This window comes from Columba livia, chromosome 8 (assembly GCF_036013475.1).
Source record: "Columba livia isolate bColLiv1 breed racing homer chromosome 8, bColLiv1.pat.W.v2, whole genome shotgun sequence".
Classification (NCBI taxonomy): domain Eukaryota; kingdom Metazoa; phylum Chordata; class Aves; order Columbiformes; family Columbidae; genus Columba; species Columba livia.
In genome coordinates this window covers 24,495,035-24,512,444 of record NC_088609.1, presented here as the reverse complement: position 1 = coordinate 24,512,444, position 17,410 = coordinate 24,495,035, and the positions used below count along the sequence as shown (strand labels likewise).

Below are 17,410 nucleotides of genomic sequence, written 5' to 3'. Positions count from 1 at the left end.
ATATTCTATTTTTTTTTTTAATAAGCGAAATTGATCATGCCATTAATTTAGTTGTTTCAAAGACACTCATGCAGATGCAGTAGCAAACCACTGGAAAACATGCATGTGTCTGACACTATAGTATTAAAATATTTTTTTTTTACCAAAATAATCTAATTTCTAGAATAAATAATAAGCAGATAGCTGAAAGCTTACATATTTCAAATGAACGAAAACATTTATACGACGTAGTTTTATCTGTCAGATTATAATTCTTGAATTACCCAGCATTCTTCAAAACTGTGAGAAGAGATGGATATTTCTCATCAATACGTATATTTACTTTCATATAAGTACAAAATATTACTATAATCTGCAGAAGTGTTGCACTTTCCAGCCACATTCCATATTTGCATTAAGTTCAGATTACTTTCTAGCAATTTCCAGCTCCTGATGTGCATTTGTTAATCAAAGACAAATTTTAATGTGAGCAACTTACATTTTTTAATGGTATTTTTTCATTAGGGTACCTTGACAGAAGTCAAAAAGAAAAACTGTTGGCAGGCAAAGCTTCAACATGGCATTACAGAAAGCAATATAAACAGCTTTCCCTGTTGTCTGTGGGTATCTGGCACAAAGACAGAATACTTTTCCCCCAAAATTCTGTAGTTCTAGATTTGCCTCTTAACCTAACATAGATTATACGACACGTTATCTACTACTTCCCAATTACCATAAAAACCTATTTAACCAAAACCTATTTTAATCAAGTGATCTTAATATCATCCTAGCATCTCTTTTTAGAGTATTGTCAATATGTGTGCATTTTGAGATAGTGAAAACTTCTACCACTGCAGAATAAATGCTATATTTTGCCCCCACACTGTTTAGATTCCCACTTGTACATCACAATTCTAGATGCCATTAGCTGTGCTTTGGCACTAATCTAGGTGACTGGTGAAAGCCCCAGAAACAGCAGCACACTCATGCTCCAAACATTTATTGACACACACAGAAACTGCACAAAGGATTTTGTTTTCATGTTTCATTCAGTAGCTTAACTAAGAAAGCTTGAGCAGCTTCAGCTTGGATTTTTCAGTTTCAAATATAATATAATGCTAAATAAGTAAAATTTCTAACACTTGGGACTGACCTAATCATGAAGCAACTAAGATTGTTGTCAGTTACTATTTGTTCCCAGTTTAGAACATGAATTAAACTTGGCCAAGATGTAGAGGGGCAGGGAATTAGCTGGGTTGCATGTGACATGGAAGTGGGACAGAAATTGAAAAGTGAAGATACTACAGGTACTGAATGGAACTGAAACAAAAGGTAAGGACATTAGACAATAGCACTGATGAATTATTGCAGATTTAATCTTCGGCTCACTATCTGCAGGATATGGCTGTTGCATTTCTTTAGTTAGTTGATATACTGCAGGGCAACTGATGATAATAATCTTCCAGGAATAACTACTAGCCCTCTATCATTCATTTGCTTCTCTGGAGATGCATGTTTTCCATTCTTCCTGTTCTACTGCTGCTGTCTTTCATTTTGCTTCCAGGTATCATAACCCTCTAAACAACAGATTCATTCATTTCTCCTCCTGGGGGTTCAACAGTATACATTGAAAAAGTTTCTAGGCTCAGGCAGGAAGAAATCAGTCTTGTATGGATTAATTTTTGTCTGGCCTCAGCCACCTCAGCCTAAGAACCAGCTATAGCAGACAGAAGCTCAGCTCCTAAGATCAAAGGATAACTTGATCTGGGGAACAGCAGAAGCCCAGAAGCCATGGAGGTCAGAGCTCACATTCAGGACATTCTTGATATGCTTCTTTTTTGTCTATCCTAGTATCATTGTCATTGCTAGCTTCTTGCCTCATGTATTGAGGCATGTGGATGTGCTGGAAAACACATGCTACCAGGATGCATTGATTTAGCACATCTTTCACAGCTAAGCCAAATTAACCTCAACTCTCTTAATTGGTAAGGGTGCTCAAGGGCAAAAGACATTAAAGGTGTCTTCTGTAAAACCACCAAGGAAAAAGGGAGCTGACTATCCTGCTTCAAGGCCCTTCTATATTCTGAAACTGGCTTTACCTTTCAATTTTATAAAATACCTAAAATCTCAGGTTTTCTGTTTCCATTAAATTACATTTTCACATTCTGTGGCTGTGAATTGGTCCAGCTTCCTCATAAGTTACTAGGCAGCCCCACTGACAGAAGAAAAATCAAATTGCTTTAGTGTAGCTTTAGTTCATTTGTTGAATGCTTCCTGTTGTAACATTTATTTCAGTAGGAAGCAGGCGTTTCACTCCGCATTGGTTTTATACTATGCCTGAATAGTTTTGTACTACTGTGCTTGTGTAGTTTCGTAATTCGGAAGAAAACACTCAGATCAACTGTACTGGTTCAAAAGTGAATGTTAAGACTCCACTTACAATTTAAAAGTCTTTAAGGTATGAACATCACAACTTTTAAAACAGAATAGCATAAATAATCTCTCTCTCCACGATTTTTCTTTTAATCTAAGATGATACATGTAGGATGTGGCTTGTTGGTTTGGGTTTTTTTTGAGAGGGAGCATTATTACAGAAAATCTGTGGTATTTGGGGAGCTCATGACACAAAGAATAGCTGGTCTCTAGGCAAATACTAGCCATTTCAAGTTAAAAATGAATACACAGTGAAAAAGCCAGGTAACATAAAAGTGTATTTGTTATCAGAACAGCAAAATAATGAAAGCTAGCCAATTCTGGAAACCAGGAATTTTGTTAAAAAACAACCTCGCAGTCAGATGTGAATGAATCTCTACGTCAGTTTCCCTGGGGTACTGCTTCTACAGATGGGCACCACTGCACTGCCTGCCTCCCCCTCCCAGAAGGGTTCTTAGAAAAGTAATGCCAGTTGGTGTTACACTGTAAATAAACATCCATCATCTCCATTTGCCTGCTTTGAAGATTAATAACTCCCCCCAGTCTTACCACCTCTTTCAACAGACCAGCTCCACCAGCACTAGCAAGGTTAGAAAACCCTGCACCCACCACCCTAATGGCCAGCTATCACCTCTGCTCCAGGAGAACGTACAGTGTCAGCAGCCAATACACAACCAACCTCCTGCCTCAGGTTGTGCATAGAGTGGGAGCAGTACAGGCAGCGAAGCAGCAAATGAGCCCTACAGATCAAAAAAACTCCACCAGCTGTCAAACAGAACTCACTTAGGCCCCTTCAGTTTTGGAAGCTCTCATCTCATCCTGCTCTGAAGTACCAGAGTTGACTGCACTTGCACGCATGCCAAGCTGTATATTGAGAGCTCCTGAGAAGAAAAATCTGCTCCCCCCATATTTGCTTCTTAGACTGAGGAAAAATTCTGCCCACCAATAAGTATCAGTTGAGATTCATGGTTGTAGTACCATACTTAAATCCTCCTTTGTCTGGCTGTCTAAGAGAAAAACAGCTTTTCTCTATCCTCAAAATATGCAGCCTCCAGTCTCAAGAAACACACCTGATGCCTATGGAGAACTACTGAGACCTTCCATACTCATTCAGCATAGGACCAGAATGCACAGCTGGCAACACGAGGGCAGGGATAGACTGCTTCAAAGAATGCTGATTTTAAATACCTGAAACTGTGACTGTATAGTACCCCCTAAAACCAAGTCTAGCAGTAATGACAAACCAAAGTTTAAAGAAGAAATAAACAAAATACTGGAAACCACCTGGAACACACTGGAGGCTTTAAGCTTGCTTTTGCTGCTTGACCAAGGTCTGAGATAGAGAAGATCAGTGTAATCAAATTTCAGTTGCAGGTGTTTCATCTCAAGAGGAGCACAAGTACACAGTTTTATAAAACACTCTTGATCATATAAGAGTAGGAAAAGAAATAGATCACATAAGAGTAGGAAAAGAAATAGATCACATAAGAGTAGGAAAAGAAATAGATCACATAAGAGTAGGAAAAGAAATAGATCACATAAGAGTAGGAAAAGAAATAGATCACATAAGAGTAGGAAAAGAAATACACATCAACAAGAAAATTAGCTATTTTAAATAATAAGAAAGTATCTAGGGTTTTTTTCACTTTAATATCTGTGAACTTTCAAACATAGAAAAATAAACCCAAGGGTTTTATAGGCAGCCAAAATGCAGGTATACCAGATGGTTGCTGTTCCTCAGATAAGTGTATTGTCTTTATTAAAAATGTCTAGGGGTTAGGACATTTCCCTAACACCCTTAGTTTAATCTTTTCTGCCTTAGAAGTATTTACTTGGTAACAATCTGCCTCATCCTCTTTTCAGGGGAGGCTTTCAAGTTCTTTCTCTGTGGCAAAAGACACTGCATTAAAAATGTAAATGAAGGTTATTCAGAAGTGTAAATGTGGTAACTAGTGTCCTTTCAGTGACTTTACAGTGACTCATTCTAGACTTTCAAAAACACATCACTAACATCACACGCCACTATTGATAAGAGTAAAAAAAGTTTCCTGTAACTTGAAAAGATGGAAACAATTTCTTTACTCAACAGTCAGTACTTGGAAAAGTTATTAAACAGAGGTCATAGAAAGGCTTCATTCTAACGAAATAGTGCTGAAAGTTTAAACTGTGGGGGAGAGAACTAACACAATCATGGATTTCCTCTAGCGTTGTTCTCAGAGCCGCTTTGACATAGTTAGAGATAGGGTAAATGTGACAAAGTTCTCTGAACCTGCCAGGAAACATATCAGGAGGAAGTGATGTTACCCCCTGTCCAGATCAACCTAATGAAAAGAAGAATGAACTCTCATCATTTTTGCTTTAAGATTACTCAGACCTAAGACCAGTTTCTATATTACAGAGCATGCTCTGTTCCTCCCCAGCACAAACCAACCATGGATAATTTTAGGAGGACGCTATAAGTCACCAGCCTGAATAGAAATGGAGGGAGAGGGATTAAGTTGCAGAGCGGAGACAGCAGCTGCCCCAGCTCTACTTCCTCAGTCTGCCTTCACTTTCACTGGCCTAGTGCTCCTTACCTTAGTCAACTGATTGATCCTAGCTTGCAACTGATTTAACCTTGCCTGAATTGCTCTAAAGCCTCTTTTTAGTCCGTCCTTCCTGCAACTATTGCAGGGGAAATAAAAAAAAAAAAAAGCACACCACAATCAAAAGAGACAAAAATGACACCAACAGACCAACAGGACTGCCCATATGCAATCAGAAGGAACGCTTGCTATTATGCCAGAAGTGTGGCATACCTTGGTAGACATTTCGTGACAGCTTTAGGAAAGCACACACAAGCTAAAAACAATAGGGTTTTAAAGGCTGATATTAAGAAGTTAAAAGCATTTGCTTGTTGCAGTTTGAAGCTATCAGACCAGTTCAACTGAAAACAAGAAAGACTAATTCCCTGAGGAAACAAACCTGAGGTTTCGCTGTTTGACTATAGACATAGAGAGAGACAATATCCATTCCTTAGTCCTGGTTCTCTACATCTTACAAACGGGTGGGAAAAAAAAAAAAAAAGGATCAGTATAAGTAGATTGGCCAAAACAAGTCAGTTATAGAATGTGAACATCTAACTTTTGTGAGAAAGTAGAGCACCTATTGAAGAGAACAGCTTCTCCTCAGTGTGGAGGTACAAAAAACAGCAGCCCAGCCATCCAAAAATTCACCCTTCTTTTGTTGGTAATTTGCTTAAACGTCCTGCTCAAAGCCCAGAAGCCTGCTAAATACTTCCAAGCTATGTTTGCTTCCCAAGAGTTTCATAAGCTGAACTGGCAATTGAGAGAAAAATAAGGAGAGGAAAGAGGAGAAAAAGGCTGACAAAGTAAGCCTTTGTTTATACATAACTTCAGTGTTTTTCTTCGCCACTTCTGGGGCTTAGGTATATGCAACATAAGTTAAACTTCAGTTACACTTCAATTTTGTGTTATTTTTGCTAAGGAATGACTCATGCATTTGTTTAAAACTACCTATCATGTATTTGACTATTCCTTGTACCTCAATATGCTTACACAAAAGTTTAAAAGCTTAGCATTGGGAACTGAATACCTGACCAGGATAAAATGACATTCAGAATATACAAAAAATAATTTCTTAACATAATAATCTGACATCTTGCTGCAGAATTACATCTACTATTAAATGAAAGAGTTCTCTCTTTCTCCCTCTCTGTTGCTATTGCTAACCAAAACAAGGAGTTACCCAGAAACTGTGATTTAAATCTAGCATTTGAGTGTGACATGAGATCAGTTCTTATGTGGGAGTAGTGATACTCTGCATTACAAATTTAACACCAGTGTCTTGCACCTACACCTACATGAACATTTAAAAGAAAAGTACACAATTTAGGTTGAACATTGCTATGGACTTTGTGGACATGGCACTGAATCCCTAAAGCTTCTTAGAAAAGCACTACTTTCCTCAGAAAAAGGAAGGTTATGCGGCAAGTTAACTTCCTCCCTTCATCTTTATCAGCTTTGAAACAATATGACAAGTAGACCTATTTGTGATGCTCCATGTAAAAAGCACAATTACTTTGAGACTGACACCTATGCTCTAAGACTGGCTAAATGTATTTATGGTATTCAATATTGCATTTCAAGCCATTAATGCAAATACAGATTAAAAGGCCCTCTGCTCCCCACATCAGGTCACAGCAATTCCAGTTGACAAGCTGAATGGAAGACAAAGGGAGTCACCTCTTTCTCCAGTGAGGAGGAAGTTACCTAGATTTTCAATTTGCTTAAAAGGCAGCTTTTGTTTAAGCTCTGTTATCAGTTACACGTCTTACAGTTTACAAGCTTTAGGAGTTAAGGCTTTCCAACTCCATTATTACTTTTTTTTGGTGCAGGTGTTTCAGAGGCCTTTGAGCATGAGTACCCAAAAAGGAAGTTGTGATCATAAGTTTCATATTTGCTGGCAAAACACCCTGCTCAAAAATACCTATTTGCTTACAGAATCTTACAAAAAAAAAAAAAAATCTGTCACAGCCCAATAAAAGCATTGCAAGTCACATCTAGGGTGTCAAAAACAAGTAAATTGCTGCAGGAACTTATTTCTACTAAATCACTTTTTTGTGTGTTTATACAGTTAACACTCAAAACCTGTATTTCACAACCGAAGAAGCTGTATTTCAGGCTAGTATAAGTTTGAGATTAGTAGTTCACCAAAACCTAACAGGGCAAACTCATTAAATTAGAAACATGAACCACAGCCACAGAATGACTTCAGATCATATGCAAAGAAAGCACAGCCATTCTTTCTTGTGCAGAAAATCAGGAATCTTACAAAGAGACTATAAATCAGAAATCATTAACATGTGATCATCTAGGAACACCAAAAAGATTGGAAATTGAAGTGTGCTTTAGTAGGTAACAAAAAACAAGGCCATCTAGAAGATGAGAAAAAAATGGAAAAAACATGACTAAAGATTGTATCATGCACAGTGGTGATTGTGAAAAGGAAGGAGAGATTATGTGGATAAACCACCAAACATGAGACAGTGCAATATCATGACAAACCAGGGACAGTGTAATCTTTGGATGTATTAGCCAGAGTCACAAAATAGATTATGCTCCTGCACTTGACTTCGTTACCTGTGCCATGACAAGATATTAAAAAAATCCACATACAATTCTGGCACCCATAGCTTAAGCTGAAATATGGAAAGGGGATAGCAAAGACCTATGAAATGATTGAGCACTAATGGCTTGATCAGTCAAACAACAGAAAGTCAAGTATTTACATTAAAGAATGAACACATTTCTAATTGTGTGATAGCTATCAGAAAAAAAACAAAACAAAACAAAACTGATCATTATGGGATTCACCATTTCTTCATTTCATAAAATCAAGACTAGAGTACTTTTTGGGAGAGCGATATCCTGCAAGCAGGATAGCATTTAAAGTCTGTGCTAAAATAAAAATAACACAAAATGAGTACTGGCTCCTCACCCACAAAATCACATTGAAGTATCCTTTAATTTTTATATTTTTTTTTATTTAAATGCTAACACTTCTGTAGAAGGTTGACCTAAACTCAGCTACTTTGTTGTTATCTTACTAGATGAAAAATGATTCATATACTTACTGTACGTATCTAAGTATGTCTAATGTACTGATCACAGCATTAGCTAAGCATTATGTGATTAAAAGATGATTGCTTTATCTTTTCATCAATTTATGCCTGCTGCACTAGAGGAAAAATACCCAAAGTGAAAATTATTTCTGCAAGCTCCATTAAATTTATTTGTACATTCCGTATATGAAGAGATGAGAGAGATGTCAGTAGTTGAGAAATCATAGGGAAAAAAGGCTCTGACACAATATGGTAAAATCATCACCTTGAAGGAAAGATTTCAGAGGGAAGAAAGACACTAGCAATACCAGTCGAAAATAAAAGTAAACTAGAGATCAACTAGCTTGTAACTTAGGAATAATAACCAAGAAAACCTTTGCAGATAGGCACAGCAGAATTCAGTCAGGACAGCAGCATATGAGTATATGAAGGACAGAATACAGTAAGACATCATGATTTTTTCAAAGCCAAGAAAACATAAAGAACAGTCATTTCTGGTTCTCAAAGAAGCAGTGAGTTCATGGGACAGTGAAAGCTCCAAAAGGAATTAAAAGCATAAAGAACACCACAGAGGCCAAAGGATGCATCTTCCTCCAGTGACATGGTAGCAGTAAATAACATTCCTGGTTTACATAAAGGGAGTAAGAGATTTACAACAAACCCTCCAATAGTGATCATAGCAGAAGAGTAAGCGGAGAAGAATGGTTGCTGGAATCAAAACATGTGCAATTTTTTGGACAGAGGATGCTTTCAATCTCATCTATTAACTGGTAAAAATTGACAAGACAAAAAACAAATACAGAAGTCAGAGTTTAAAAGTGTTGCCTGTGGCATGGTGCTTGTATGGAAGCAATTATTAACAGCTCACAAGTATGCCCACAAAACAGATTTAAGGCCTTGGCTTATAAAGGGGGTACATTCAGCAATATAGCTTTCATCCCGCTTTGCAAAGTAGTGCCTTGTATTCACAGTAGGTCAACAAGGCAAGAAAGTGGAAGAAAAAAACCACAAAGTACAAAAAGTGATCAGTATCACGTTACACATTTAATGCCATCACTTGTTACCTGGATCTCTAATTCAGCAATATGCTGTTGGAGTTCAGCCACAGCTGCAATGCGGTCTGCCTCACGGAGCCGTACTGCCATCACTTCTTCTTTACTCTGAAAGCAGTAACAGATTGAAGCTAAAAAATATCAGTTGCAGTTGACTAAAGACTCTGCATTGCTTTTACCCCAAATCATGTAAGTAAAACTTAATAAACTGCTGTGTGAAATATCCTGCCTATTGATAAGACATATTCTAAAGAACCCATAGAATTGTGTAATCATCTAAGAGCGATCCTAAATTATAATAGTCTAAAAAAAATCTGTGTGGTTTTTAAAATATGCTGTTATCAATTTCCAGATATGTTCCAGATAAGTGTTCCAGAAATGTTATATTGTAACCTAAGGAAAGTATCAACAGAACAAAAAACCAGCTCATGCTTCAACTTTTGACTTTATATATAAAGAAACAGCAGTTACACAAATTACTTAATTATTTTCTTTGTATATAAAAAAACCCCACACAGATATTCTCAACCTCATTTAAGTCCAGCTATGTTATTCACAGTATACAACAGAGATTTGCAAGACAGTTTAGAATAAAATTCTAAAGCCTGTAACTTACAGTCAGACTCCTAGTGTAAGTTTAACCTGTAAGTTTGCCTACAAATGATAGGCCATTTGAGTTTGGACAAGAGAGGAAGACATTTCCTTATTTCTGTTCTATGAGGCAAGTCCTCAAGGCTTCAGAGCACAAAACAATATTATCTTGTCAGCAGCTTGGTACAACCACAGAGAGAAAACAGTGATAGGTATTGAGTGAGGAATACTTTCAATTGGAGTGCAAATAACTCTGAGGAAGAGACAGACAAAGCTCAGGTACACCTACTTTCATGGCAGATTGGTTTAACTCTGCAAATTGTAGTCACTTATTTAAGTTATTTTAATGTGTGCTTCAAACTAACACTACCTAACCACCCTTCATGAGACACTTGAGTTGAGACCGAATTGAACATACCAAAGCTTGTCTACAGTAGCTACTTGAAAACATGCTGTTTCTTTTAGAAAAAGATGCCTGTAATGAAGAAGCATCATCTGCATGATCCAATTAAAAGCATTTGTAATCAGTGGAGTCCATTTCAGAGGAAACCATCATGTGCTAAGCAAAGTTTATCCATTATTGCTAAATTCTCCTGCATGATTGCTCGAATGAAGCCAAACCCACAAGTCCACTGGGTTGCATGTATTTAACGGAAAGCTAAAGGACAGACTGGCTTGGCTTGACTTCGGTATCTGAGATGAGTCAACAGTGTCGCTATACATGGCACTGATGCTTTATCTCTGAAACAGAGCATGTTCTCAGTAATTACCACAGAAGCTGATATGGTAGGAAAGACAAGACTGGTATGGGGCACAAATCTTACATTGTAAATTCTTTAGCAAAGCTGATTAGAAAGATCAGTGCTGCGTTTCAAGAAACAATTTGAAGTTAAGTCCTTGTTGCAGAAGCAGTAGTCAGATAAAAAGCAAAAAACATAACAGTACACACCAGAGCCAGAAAAATGTTGCTGTATAGATGGTATGAGATGCAACTTGCTACAAAAATTTCTTTTTACATATTTTAAGTTATCCTTTAAGGAAAAAATACAAGCTCCAGAAATAATGTACTAGTTCTTGCTGCATAGCAAAACAACTGGGGAGTCAAAAATCAAATATAATTTTTTTTCTATACACCTCTTTAAGTAGAAATATAGCCAGGATGTGGTGACAGAAATAAAACAAGAGCATGAATTCAGATTACTTGAAAAACAGGAAGAAAAGTCAAACATCAGTTTCTAATGGAACTGGGAATAACAAACCTGTTAGATTTAAGGAGATGCAAGGTGGAACTTTTAAAAATATTTAGTGCTACAAAAACTTAACATTTGTCCATATTACTCCATGACATTACCTGAAAAACTACCAAAACTTTCTTCATCAGTTTTGTATACAAAGTTTTTTTTTTATCAGTAACATATTAAACAGCTTTATTTCAGGTATTTCTACAGCAGTAGTCCTTTCAATTCAACCTACCTGTTACATCTGCATTTCAAGTCAAATCTAAGTTGGTAGCAACACTATTTAGTAAAGTTACAGATACTGAACCTAAACCTACAAGGAGTGTGGGTAGGATAAGTCTGCTGTTGCTGCTGGAGGCCAGCCCTTCACACCTATATTGTAACATGTGCCTCACACAGCAGCCATAGGACACCTGGTTAAGACAGAAAAAGCCAGTAACATTGCAAGGTTTTGGCTTGACAAGCATAATGTGTTTCTTTCTACTTTAAACTTCCGCTTTTATTTTTTTGCTTTCAATTAACTTTAACATTATAAACTCATTTTCCTCACACAGTGAAACAACCTTAAACAATCCCAAGCAGGCATTTCCTTCATTTTTTGTGGTACAGAGGTGAGGAGACAGGAACCTAAAATAGTCTCTTCTGTAACAAGTAAAAGTGAAAACATTTGGCATAAATCTTACATTAAGCCAAAAAACATGCTTCCAGTAGTTTGAATGTGGAGAGCAAGGGACAGGAAACAGAGTGACAGTCCTTACAAATCAGCTGTCAAAGGGTAATGGCTTTTTACATCCTTGCATTTTCCACTTAATTGTATATGATCATATAGCTAAGAGTCCAAAATGGAAAAGCTTTTCATAAATTTGAAACAGCAGTACCAAGATATGTCCCATCGAAGGAGTGGGAGAACACTAAAACTTGCATATATTGTCTAACATGGCTATTTTTTTTTTGATGACACGGCACTTTATTACAACTGTAAAACATTGCTGAATTGTTTGTATAAATTATTAGGGAATAAAGTCACAATGACAGTTCAAGAGAAGTATCAGAGGTAGAGGGAAAAGGAAATATGAGGGGAAACTACATTGAAGAAGGGTAGTTTCTAACAAGTTAAATTTGAGCATCTTTCAATACAGTTAGCTAAAAAAACCTTGTGTGTATAGAATTCTATATTCTATTCTATAGAATTCTATATTGTAAAATACTAAGCCTCCTCCCAAGAAGTCACAGTCTAGGTCACAGTTGAACAGTAGAACTCCAGGTAATGTATATGCATCAAATTGATAATATTTCATTTTATATCAAATTAATATCAACTTGGAAAACATGTTACAATGTAAACTGTAATGTTTTTCCTATCAGTGACTGCAAAACAAATTTCAGGATCTAATGCTAGTATACGTCAGTAGGGCTACTTCACTAGCTATTGACCGTTGCTACTTTCAGAGAATCTCTAAAAAATATGACTGGTGCTCTGTCTATTACTATCACACTTTAACCCATGTTAGAACATAAGTTTCCAAGTAAATTAGCCCAGTGAGAACAGTCGTATATTAACACGTTAGCCAGGTTAAAGACATATTACTCTTTTTATAGTCAACATAAGAGTGTCGTCAATATTCTGCAGTTCTTAAGAATTAATGAGGACCTTCAGTATCAAAACCCAATCAGACAAAAATGTTCCAGGTTATATGAAAAGATACGTCACCAAGATCGTGAATATTAACAACAACAACAAAATCAATACTCAGCATTTAAAAAGTCAGCACTTGGGAAAACAGTAATTATGGTAAACAAAAAAAAGTCAGAAGCAGCAATTTATTCTAGTTAAGATTCAGTGGCTTGTTTCCTAAAAGCTTTGATGGAGTTTAAGGAGTCAGTAGAAGTTACATGTTCACTGCATTTTAGATTCAGGTTCCAATGGAAATAAAAACTGGCAGGGCAGCAAGAAAAATTAAAACCTAAAAAAAACCCTGAAATACCTGGGGTACATCTCAGTTATTTACTGTTCTTAAATTTCTTTAAAATGGAACAGAATAACAATAAAAATCAGCTTCATTTTGCTGAAAGAGCCAGAGACTAAGACAAGAAAATGCCAATTACAAATTACACACTAGGCTTTGAGTAATGAACAGAAGATTAGAGTTTACTACACAAGTAAACTGTCTAGATTTATGCACTACTCTGGAGAAAATACAAGAAGAAATGAAAATCTGTAAAAACTGGGAAAGTGTGATGTTATAGCAAAATGATGCATATTAATAAGAATGTCGTTTCACCTCCCTGCTAAGTGACAAACTACACTCTTGATTCACATTGTCCACAGAAGCCTTTGATGGAATTGCAGCTGAGGCAGTCTTTGGGTATGAATGGTGTTACAAACAAAATGCACATATATTGGATAAAACTGAAAAACAAACACTCAACCGATAACAGTGTTCTGCATGAATGAGAACAGAAACAAGTGGTGCACATAAAAAGTTTGGTTACATTAAAGGCAAAACTAAGATGTGATCATGAACAAGTTATATAACAGCATCTGCTCTTAAGCTGCAAATTCAGAGCCACATTTAATAAATAGTATTCTGATTATTCATCTCATGTTACGGTACTGTTTTTAACATACTAATAAGTATCCTATTTAGAAATTACTGACTGTTCAGCACTAGCTGATTTCATAGAGGACTATTCATAAATCTTTTGGAAATAAGATTAAAGTAAAAAGATGTTTTCATGTCTCTAACAAAATATAGATATTTGTAAACTAATAATGCCCTTTTATGAAGTAAGTATCAATAGCAATTTCAGGAAAATTTTCATGCAATTTAAGAGGAAAAAGTTTGTAAGACATAGTTTATTTATTGTCCATATTATGTGTGCTCAAGTTAGAGACATAAGTAAATGGTTAAGGATTTAGTTAGACAATTAACTAATTAAATCTGAGATTCAAACATAGATTAGGCTCTCTTTTGTGCATAAAAACTGCTCTTTTGCCAAGTATTTTTGGGTGGTCCCCTTAAAGTCTGGTTACTGTAAGGCAATGACTACTGTAACACTCCCTTCTGTAGACCTCTCCATCCAAATACCACTTCTACTCCCTTTTTTTGAACCTAAACTAATTCTGCAGTAATAGTCAGTGTTGAAGTAATGAATCTCTTCTGTTACTTAAGACAGATTACACAGTGATCAGAATCTGTTGTGTAATCTGTTGTGTCTTTTCATGTATTATACACACACTCACTTTTCTGAACAGAACCACATCTTTAAGGGACCACAAAGCAGCAGCTCTGTCAAAACCTCAAGAGATTTTTGTGAGATGGTAAATTCAAGGTGATATTGTCAAATCAGCACAAGAAAATTTTGTTTTTGTGACTTCTGTGTCTCAGTTAAGATACAATTCTATCTAAAAATAGCAGACAAGACTAAAAATTACATATACATTGGCACACCAAGTCTATTTACAATGTTGTTTACCTTGCATTCAATCTCTGCTTGTCTACGCTTGGCTTCATTCAGCTGAGCAAGGAGTCCTTTGTTCTGTGCAGAAAGATACTGTACCTTCCCCTGTAGGTTAGTAACCTCTTGCTCTGCCCTTCGTAAATGGTTACTATTGATCTGATTCTGAAATTTGCGACCAAAAAAAGAAAGAAAATGGATGTTAAAGAAAGATCTTTGATATCAGTTTAACTCCCTGAGGTCTGACAAGAAAGACTTATAGATCTTCTACTATAAAAAACCTTTGAGGAAAACGCATTCAGAATTTTCTAAGTGTAATCAGAAAAGCTTGCATGACATTTGGTTTATGACCAGGATATTGAAATTGCTCTTAAACAACAGATAACTCATTGTAAGATCATCACAAAGCTCCTTTACAGATGTTTTTTCCCAGCCTCTTGCTTTGGTAAGGCAAAGATTTTTATGAACTTGTATCTCAACTACAGCAACAAGCTGATACATCCAAGAAGCATCAGATATGTCAGAAACATTATGTGCAAGTTTCTCTGTCCAGCAAATTCCTCAAAGTAACACTGCACCTTAATTAAGGTCTGTACATTAGTACAAGTCACAGCCTTTTTATACGAAGCTGTGCATAGACCAGCACATAACACAAGAACCAGTGCATTTCTGTCAAGTGACAGCTAACCAGCATCAGCATATACAGAGACTCGATGCTTTACACTGAAGGGAGAAATACCTAAAGGTCTTGTGACTTTAATACGTGTAATTCAGATGGCAGTATACCTGTGCCCCCTACTGACTAAAATACACAGATGGAGAAAAAGTAACAAAACAAAAGCACACGTTAACTGTAGTTAACATTATTAACACTTCAATGAAAATTTAAAAAGTTAAGGCAAGAGGAAACCTTCATTCAGTTGGTATAGAAAAAAGCGCTGCCTCTGTCAGAAATAAGCAACCATGTGCCTCACCATTGGCTTATCTCTGTTCAGCAGCACATCCTAATGTGCTCTCCCGGTTTCTGGGATTGCTGAAGCTTGCCAAGTACTGTTTTGGTTTGTTTGTTTAGCCTTTTGGATGCACAGGTTTCCTTCAAGTAACAGTCACTTTTAGCAGGTATGTCATGGGAAAATGTCTCAAAAGCCTGTTACAAATAGTTCTCAATCAACAGCACATTGTGCTTATTGATTCACTTGAAAGTTCACCGATACAATATGAACTCACGAAGTTTAGTGCACTTTCATTTCAGATTCGTTTGTTTAATAACAACTTATTCTCTAGTTACACAAAAGATCTTGGCAGACAAGTTATTTTTGTCTTTTCTGCACAAATCTCAGCAATCGTGAATCATACTTTTCTATTCTGGCACATGAAAGGTAAAGCTTCTGCTGAAAGAACCTACAGCATGCAGCTGTTTTGCTGAGAGTCCAGTTCAGGAACCACATTCATGACCTCAGTCGATAATCTGGTATAGGCAATTTCACCAGAAGAAAACACTGCCGTTTAAATAATTACAATTACTATTATCAGAATCATCAGTTAGGTCTGTGAAATTTAAACCACCTCAAACGTACTTCTGTTGTCACACCAGTTACAATTTAATGAATTAGGGCTCACACGCGTTCACAGAGTCTACCAGTTAGTCCAAATGAGAAATTTAGAAAACTTAGTCCTGGAAAAGACTACAGAGATTTTAAAGCAAGTTAGACTATATGCACTAGGTTCTCCCTCCTCATCTAACAGCATTTTAAAAAAGTGCATTTTGGAATTAAAGTCATGCCAGTAGATGATAAAGATCACAATCAGATACCTATCATTTGAGATGAATTTGCCAGTATGCAGCTCAATTCACACACGTTTATTGTTCAAAAACATACCTGTGTTTCCATCTCCATCATTCTTTGTTTGGTCTCTTTCAGTTCAGCCTGAGTTTCTGCTTCTCTCAATCGGACCGTCATCAGCTCATCCTGTAGCTCATTCACTGTGTTTTTTTTGGGAGGATCTTTCCATCTTCCAGTGGTACGAGCTAGATGACGCTAGAAAAACAGCATGCCATTGCTGGTAACACCGGAGCTTTCCTAGTGTTGCCTGATCTAAGGTCTCAGAGTTATACAGGAACAAGTTACTATAACGCTCCTGTTTGTTCTAAAAACTAAAACCCCACAGAGACTTACTAGTTTTAAGGATATACAACTAAAAAGCTGAGGACAGTCATTCCCAACTACAGTAGTCAGTGAATTGCAAGGATATCCGGAGACTTTTGCCTATTTCTAGCCCTTTTTAACATTTAGTAAAGTAGGACTACTAATCAGGTATTTCCTTTCTACCAGAATGGTTACCTGGTAGCACAGGCTTTCTGCCAGCAGTAACAACTAGGGACCAATTTCTAACATACTTCGGAAGTAACGTTTCTTGTGGTATCTGCATTTAAAGATTTTTCTCCCCTCAGCAGCTTGATGCACAATCCCTAGTTTCTACTTGATCTCTACATCTCATAATTTCATAGCCTTTTGCTTTATGAGTCACTGAAAGTAAAAATAGTTAAACGTGTGTTACTCCCCATACCTGCCAGTGTTCCTCCAAATCTTTGACTTGCTGCCTTAGTTCTTTGAGACCCATCAGAGCTTCTGCTTCTCTTAATTTTACAGCAATCAGTTCTTCTTGTAGTCTAGCAACATTTTCCTCATCAGGGAGAGAGCTGTTCCTCTGCAACAAGAACCATCCTCTTAAATATGTATTTGAATAAAATTATGCTTAGTGAGACCCATTCCAAGAATATAGACGTGGAATGATAACTCTTATTACTAACCAAACTTTCTTTATTACACATCCCTTGCTAAAGAAAATACCTCAAAAAAAAAAATCTAAGTTCCTGGATATAACGAGTATATATAAGTATCTTCCAACTGCTAAACACAGAAGAAAATTGACACAGTAGTTTTAGGCATCCTGACTTCCACATTTCCCCAGATGGTATCCCTAACAAAGTATTATTTAGGCTTTTTTGCACACATGAAAAATATGGAGAGAAA

General features: G+C 36.6%; 1 protein-coding gene across 9 annotated transcripts in view; it reads right to left on the bottom strand.

Moving 5' to 3' along the window:
• The window catches only part of EVI5 (ecotropic viral integration site 5), a 105,851-nt gene that overhangs the window by 23,131 nt on the left and 65,310 nt on the right, over window positions 1-17,410 (bottom strand). For all 9 annotated transcript variants that reach the window (XR_010474097.1, XM_065071130.1, XM_005498734.4 and 6 more), the window contains 4 exons: window positions 16,944-17,084; window positions 16,256-16,414; window positions 14,394-14,540; window positions 9,100-9,195 (listed from right to left, as the gene is read on the bottom strand). Coding sequence is in view for 8 of the 9 variants with exons in the window: in XM_065071130.1 (XP_064927202.1) it covers window positions 9,100-9,195; window positions 14,394-14,540; window positions 16,256-16,414; window positions 16,944-17,084 (543 nt within the window). In the remaining variant the exon portion in view is untranslated. The remainder of the gene's footprint in view (window positions 1-9,099; window positions 9,196-14,393; window positions 14,541-16,255; window positions 16,415-16,943; window positions 17,085-17,410) is intronic.